General features: G+C 36.7%; 2 protein-coding genes across 5 annotated transcripts in view; both read left to right on the top strand.

Moving 5' to 3' along the window:
• Positions 1-344: 344 nt before the first annotated feature.
• On the top strand, positions 345-6,847 carry LOC132201484 (uncharacterized). 4 transcript variants are annotated; one of them, XM_059627674.1, is made up of 5 exons: positions 1,176-1,193; positions 1,361-1,615; positions 2,865-3,098; positions 4,099-4,215; positions 6,350-6,847. In XM_059627674.1, exons 3-5 carry the CDS (start codon positions 2,898-2,900, stop codon positions 6,692-6,694), a joined length of 663 nt encoding a protein of 220 aa, XP_059483657.1. In that variant the 5' UTR covers positions 1,176-1,193; positions 1,361-1,615; positions 2,865-2,897; the 3' UTR covers positions 6,695-6,847. The 4 variants fall into 4 exon arrangements, with proteins under 4 accessions (XP_059483656.1, XP_059483659.1, XP_059483657.1 ...); XM_059627673.1 differs by lacking the exons at positions 1,176-1,193; positions 1,361-1,615 and adding an exon at positions 345-932; XM_059627676.1 differs by lacking the exons at positions 1,176-1,193; positions 1,361-1,615 and adding an exon at positions 938-1,039.
• Positions 6,711-7,504, top strand: part of LOC132201483 (uncharacterized) — a 20,805-nt gene continuing 20,011 nt past the window's right edge. The window contains exon 1 of the mRNA XM_059627671.1: positions 6,711-7,381. Within this exon, the coding sequence (XP_059483654.1) occupies positions 7,235-7,381 (147 nt within the window). The 5' untranslated portion in view covers positions 6,711-7,234. The remainder of the gene's footprint in view (positions 7,382-7,504) is intronic.

Genomic DNA, 7,504 nt, shown 5'->3' with positions numbered 1-7,504 from the left:
TCATTAGAAGTAATTATTATTTTTTAAATATTCGATCCTACTTTAAGACCATATTTTATGGAGAGAAAGAAACGTTGGTTTTAATAGGAATCTAAAAATTATAATAAAAAATGGGTGGGTCGCACATAATATATAATTTTTGAGATATTTATTTATTCAATTCCTCACTTTTGAATGTGCCTTTTCTGTACTTGAATCGCTCTCCCCGAAAAACATTTTGATGTACGTTTTACCGAACATTATATTGTATACTGATGGTATTTTATGGAACGGTTTTCAGACAGAAAATTTTAATACAGATTATGCTCTTTTGAAAGAAAAATGAAATTATTTATTTTTAAAACATTTACTCTAAAAAAAACGTTACACCCTATCAACCCACTGAGCACTGGTCGGTTTAAATGTAACAAACCCCCGCTTCTGTTTTTGCAACAAAAGCCGCTCATTATTATTCACCAACAAAGGCCGGCGTGATTGGAGTCGATCGTTAAACTTTGCTCAATAACGGCGCACACACATGTGTCGCTTACATATAATTTTGTAATTTTTGACAAAGCTTTTCTTCTCCTCCCCCGTGAGCGTGCGAGCAACAGTTTTTTAAAGGGTGCGCGCTGCAAACAAAACTGGTTCAGTGTGTCGGTGGGTTGGGGGTGCCGACAATGCTCCTCTCGAGATGCGCCGCCGAGTGAGGATCCCCCGCGAAATGGACCCGTCTGTGTCGGGTCGGCCCGCGAGCAGCTGGCAGAAGAGGCGCAGGGGTTGAGCGGGGTACAAGCAGCAGGAGCGCCATGTTTTTCCACCATGAATGAAGCAGTTCATTTTTTAGCAGGAGCGGATTTAACGGCGAGTGATAAGGCGAGAGGCGATTTTGGCATGCGTCGTCCTTTGCAGTGACGAGTGACGACGACGGTGTCCCGAGCGGTCGCCCTTCGGTGAGTGATTCGTCGACCTGTGTGTGTTTATTGTTGTGCGAATGGACCAGTGCACAACACCCATTGGTCGTGATCCACGCACGTCACTTGTCAGATACATATTCAAAGTAAGAGAATTATTATTATTATTATTATTACCCGACAGATCTGTTTGCAAAACTCTGCAAAGTTAAATGCAGCAAAAGTGGGTTAAGTGGCTCCGGCCCGAGAGCGAGTGGAGTGTTTCTTTTTCAGCGGGCAGTGGCTTGATGTGCGCCCAGTGTATGTATTTTGAAAGCACTTTTTTTTTAATTTTTATTTTCCTCAAGGCGGAAAAACGCTTTTGTTGAAAAATGGTAGGTGCTTTTTCTTCTTCTTTTTATTCTCCTCGCGGAAGGAAACTTTAATTTTATTTTTTTTGCGCTCACATGTTTTTCCCTAAATTGTAGTGTTGTTCGCATATGACGAGCGCCACCACAATATACATCCTGTTCTCCGGATGAAAAATGCCAGATGCTCCTCTCTCGTGGAAAATGATGCACGCAGTGTAGTATGGCATAGGTGACAGATATTGCCGCGGCGATGTGGCGCTCTCACGCAGAAAAAGCTTTCAAGGGCTAACAAAAGCAAAAAGCAGAGTTCTCTCGCAGTCTGTTTGGCTTCCTAAAAGTCACTGGGCACAAATTAACGCCACACATCTCAAGGTTAAACGCAAGTATTTATAAATAGTCTTGTCTAAATATACCCCACCTTTAAGTGTGTATTATTAGCAAATAAAAAAGTATATACCAAAATTAATATAATTATCTTGAAAATACTGCTGAAGTCTTTGATCCAATATTTTCTTAATGTGATTATATTATATGGACTGAAAACGACCGTTTTGATATTTTTTTTTGCCTACTTTAAAAAATCCATGCTTAAAAGTATTTTATTACTGTTTTTTTCTTTTTACAGACTCTTTGTACATATAAATATTTTCCGATTGAATCTTAATCAACTTAATTTATACTTTCTGCTTACGTTTGGCAAAAGTAATTACAAATTCCAAGCAAGACATTTATATTTTTGAGCCGAACATTTACATTAAAAACTGAAGTGGCTCGTCTTATTTGTAAATCACTACGCCGTGTTAATGACTCTTTATTAAACTGATATAATTAGATTTTAAGTCTTTACAACAAGTTCCAACTATTTTCATTGTATATTTTCATTGTATAATTAACAGGATTTTTCCAATGTAGATTCCTTAATTTTTTTTAATTAATTATCAATTTTGCAGAGTTAAAGTTATGGTCCCGCCAAAAAAATCACCTTTTAGATATGAAATTTCATTTAATAAAAGATGTACTCGATACTTTCAAAAAATCTAAAATTAGAGCTCCCAAGATTTTTTGAAAAAGTGAATTTTCTCTATAGAAATATTGAGCGTATTTTGATTATTTTATTTGAAATTATTTTGATAGAACCTTTAAATTCAGAAGGTTTATTAATTTTAATTATTAAATCCTGTAATCAATACCAAATAATATGAAAAATTGAAACTATTATTGATAAAAAGCTTTTAAATGTTTCAAAAGTCAAGCTTTTCTTGTTAGCAGAGAACTGAAATCAATTTGCCACGCGTTTAAACTCACTCAACACACACGTTCGCGTCAAGTGTGTTAAAAGCTGACGACGAGCATTCCTCACACTGCTCTTCATCTGCTCTTTTCCGACGAGATGTGCTCACGCAGCAACTAGATTTGCGGCCTCTATTTTTAAATCTGGTTCCCATCGAGTGCTGCGGCCGCACCACCGGTGTGCCCTCGACAGCGCTAATATTATTGTTTTCAAAACACACGCCCAAGCTTACACACTTGGTACTTACTTGAAAAGTTTATTTCGAGAGATTTTCCACTCGCCTCTGCCTTCTCTAACTCTGAACTTACTGTGGTGCCTGTTTTGCCGCAGGGCGTCTGAAAGTCTGAAACGGCCGCTGCGGAAATGCTCTTCTACCGGCCCTCGCCAGGGCCGCCGGGCGCCTCGCCCACGGTCGAACCACCCTCGCCAGGGCCCACCGACACGCAGTCCGTCGGCTCGGGCTCGTTGTCGAGAGGCTTCGGCCCCCAGCAGAACAGGACGTGGGCCCTCAAGTCGCTGGCCACCGGTGTCTCGGTCCTCGGACTCGCCTATTGCCTCGTCCAGGTAAACTTCTTTAATATCAAATTAATTTTCTTTTGAGTTTAAATTTTAATTTCATTATAAACTAGGCTGCTTATTTGGCACCAGAATCTAAGAGAACAGAGGTTTGGGTTGTTTTATTTTATATTTTATTATCCTTCTTTAGTCGATCTGTTTGCTTTATGGTCTTTAAAACATTTAATTAATTCATTTTAAACATTTTCAAAAATTTGCAAGGATTGCAAACAAAATTCAAGGTATAATTTAAAATAATTTTGAAATACTTTTTTTATCAATGAAAACCCTTCTTTAATAAAACCAATTTCTAATAAAAAATGCAATCCAAATTATTCAAAACTCGTCGTTTAGTAATTTTTTTTATTGCCTTTCTATCTATTTTGGAATGGGCTGACAACACATGAGTTATTCCCCAATTAAATGAATTAATTTTTATGAACATTTTATCAACAAATTAAATTAAACAAATATAAATAATAACTTTTGCTGTTTTGTGTTTCATGTAGCAAAAGTTTTGGATCCAACAATTCATTTCTTCTTTTCGTTTTTAGTTGAAAGAATTTATGATTTTAAAATATAATTTTAAAAATAAACACCAATAAGCCAAAATTTTATATCTAAAAAAAAATACGCTGCAAAATATTCTGATCCAATTAATTCCATTAATTATCAATGATAATTATAATTTCTAACTTATCAGAAATTACATAACAATTTAAAAACCTTGCAGATAATTTTTGCTTATCATTTTTTATTAAAAACTCTCAGAGCAAAGACGCTGATTTGACCTTTCCTCTTTTAGGAAGTTTTATTTTTAATGCCATATTTTTCTTGTAAAAATTTTAATTGCTCTCGTGTGTGTGTTATTTTTTTTACACTTATTTCATTCTTAAGTTCCTTGTTTGCTTTTAAATTGAAACTTGCAACCTTTTCCGGTTTTTTGGGAGTTGTTTTATTTTAATTTATGAGGACAAAACTTTCACTTTGATGGGAAAATGTGTTGCAGGCGCTGCAAGTGGCGGGCGTGCAGTACCTGGCCACCCTGACGAGCGTGTCCCTGCTGGCCTTCCTGCTGGTGTACCTCATGTGGTGCGCGACGAGCAGACGGCGCCACCAATTGCACGTGAGTACATTTGGCGCCGCCACTGCTGCCCTGCAGTCAGTGGCCAGTCGATAGAACTTTCTGTGTTTGTGCGATTCGATCCCGTTCCGAGCTCCCGTCGGCCGACGTGATTTTCCGGCTCTGACTTTGCTGCACATTTTCCTTCGTTTCCTTCTAACGGAAATAATGGTTTGATTTGCCCACTGACGTACAGGCATTCCGACATAAATTTTTCCTCAAGCAGAGCAGGAGGTGGTGAACTTTTAAGTTACCTATTGAGCTTTTTTCTGCTTCATCTCTTTGTGAGATACAATTTTCAAAAATACTTTAAAATATCATGAGTATAAGAAATTTTTTCTAATCCACCACAAAGCAGGCCAAAAACTGATAATTTTACTAATTTTCTTGGTGCCTCCATTGCCCTTTTTTATTCTAAATTTAAATTTACTTTCTCATTATAGTATATTTTGCATTAAAAATAGAAAATGGTGCCGACTGACCCTTTGAATTTGTTGATTTTGAAACAATGATCTTATTTCGCGTTTTAATTAGTATTTATTTGGGTCCTTAAAGCACAAAAAGATAATATTAAAATAAATAACAGAAAATTAAAATTCTTTTGAAAAAAGTTATACAAAAGATAAAATATTTTCTTGTTGTTTACATAGTAATTAAGGAGTCATTCCTATTTTTTTTTCACTCTAAGTAAACAATGTTTTGTAACACAAAGTTGGACAAATAAACAATAATTATAATTTTTCAAATTTAAGAAATGTTGATTTGTTTGTCTTGTTAAGTCAAGATTTGTCTTGGGAGGCCAAAATAGTGCAGCAAACGCCCTGATTTTTCTCTATTTTTTGTTAATTGTTCTCCCTTTCAACGCTGTGATGATAGCCTTTATTTAAATAAAAAGTACTTTTATACACTCAACGTTCAATATTAATAAACTCTAATACATTTTGCAAATAATAAATTAACTTTGTAATTTTCGTGCTATTTGTTAGTTTCTTTATGTACATTCAAAAATCCTCCAATCTTATTTTACAGATAAATAATTATCTAGATTCGGTTAGATTCGCTTGAGAAAAGTAAATTTGTTTAATCTGACTGTACAAAACGGTGAATAATTTGACGGCTCTCAGGGCAACTTCTGTCGCGTTTCGTGTTCAAAGCACCTCATTTCTCACGCAACCCTTTGAACCCAAGCAACGCCAATCACGATAATAATGCAATTTGTTCTCGCGCACACATAAGTATAAAATCGCTAACACTCAAATGGTGTCGTTATTTACAAATTCCAACCTGCCCAGCTCAAACCGCGTTCTTATCTTTTATGCAAATTACTCGCGCCTGGCAGGTCGGGGTGCGTGATAAATTATTTACGCCGCAGCTCATTCATAAATTATATCCATTATTACGACGTACGGCGCGCGAGTGGGCTGGCAAAACCCACGACCTACCGACCCCCCTGCGAAGTATGCAACTTGTTGACCTGCCGTGCAGTGCCGGTGATCGATCCGCGTTCCCTCGACTATGTTTCAACTCATCTAGTTAGCGAGAGAGCGGCGCTGTGATTCTTTCACATTATTTCATTCTTTTATCATTTTCAAAGTACAATAATCTTTGTGTCTCTAAAAGAATTGAAATTTAGTTAATGAAATTTATTGTATTTCTTCTCCATTCATAAATAAGAAACATAACAATGTATCCATTGAAAAAATTTAAATAAATAACATATTAATACAAATGTTAAACATCTTCATAGACTTATTCATAAAAACTTTTGTATAATATAAATTGCAAAATATTATTAATTTAATTTAATATTACAAATAAGCTACATTAATTTATATTATATTTTATACATTATTTCGCTTTTTTTATACTAAATCATTAGGTTATTCTCTAATTTCAAATACTAATCTAAATTAATTAAATAATAAATTAATTTTATTTTAAAATAATAAAAAAATTTATCTTTAGTAAAAAAAAAATCCATAGTTCATACAAATCCCAAATATCCACAGAATCTTCTTATAAATTTATTGCAACTCAATATTTCGTAAATAATTGTTAGGAAAATTACAAAAAGTACAAACAAAGCTTCAAAACAAACCAATTAACTTGAAAAATGTTCTTTTTTGCAAAATTGCAGGGCGGAGGTGTTGAAAGCGGCGCCGACTGCGAGTACCAGGCGTCGCTAGCCCCCGTGGGCCGTGGTGGGGGCATCGTTGCCCCTCGTGGGGTGACGCACCACGTGTCCCTGCCAAGCTGCTCATCCTCGGTGGACCTGCACGACGCCGAGTTGCTGCGATCGCTCGCCGCCGCCGGGGTCTACGTCGGACCCGCCGAGTACAAACCGCCCCGCACCATCACGCCGCCCCCAAGCTACGAGGAGGCCGTCCGGGGAATGCCTCCGCCGCCCCCACCGCCTCCGAGCAGTCTGCACCGACACCTGGCCAACAGCAGTCAGCAACATCAACCGCCCCCGCCTGAGTAGAGAAGAAGAAGAAGAAAAAAACACCAACGAAGAAGAAGAAAAAATATATTTAATTTTTGTCTCGATTTGTTCGTTTGCTGTTGATTAGCTTTTACGAGTGCACACTTGGAGAGAAAGGGCCGTGCCCTTCGCAATTGACTGTGTTAGCGTACAGATTCTAAAAAAGCAAATAATATATTGTATAAAAATTCGATTCAACTGAGAATTAAAAACCCCGACCGCGCCATTCGAGAAACATTTAATTGTTAAATTGATGCGATTGTTGTGCGAATCATAGCAGCTTTAAAGGACAGAGTTTTTAAGAACCTTTGCAATATTTACCGGTAAAAAAAGAATACATATTGTCAAGTTATATTCTAAATTGATTGTTAGCATGTAGAGAGGTACAATATTCTAAAGGCTCCCCCCAGAAAAATTTATATATTGAAACTCTTTTCAATTCTACATACGCTGTGTGTGTAATAGAGAGTGAGAGATAAACTTGCTTACTGCCGCGGTGTGGTTTTAGTCAAGTGTGCTTTCACCGGGCCGGGCCTAAAAATGTCCTGGGAACTTTATTCTGCACAAATGCTTTATGTCGACAATTACTCGTGGGACACCCGAAACGCCGCGGCGGCTAACGAGACGCCGGACGCCAACATTTCATCGAGCAACTCGTCAGCTGCAGACAGGAGAAGCCACTCCTATGTGAGTACAGTCCTTTTTATTTTTTTGATTTTTTTTTATATAATATTTAATTTTTTATTATTGTTATTTTTATTTTTGAGATGTCAGTTTATTTAAAAATAATTAAATGCAACACATTCATTT

This window comes from Neocloeon triangulifer, unplaced genomic scaffold (genome assembly GCF_031216515.1).
Source record: "Neocloeon triangulifer isolate White Clay Creek 2 clone unplaced genomic scaffold, ASM3121651v1 ptg000014l, whole genome shotgun sequence".
NCBI classification, from domain to species: Eukaryota; Metazoa; Arthropoda; class Insecta; order Ephemeroptera; family Baetidae; genus Neocloeon; species Neocloeon triangulifer.
The sequence above is the reverse complement of the archived record's forward strand: the minus strand, read 5'-3'. Positions and strand labels throughout refer to the sequence as shown.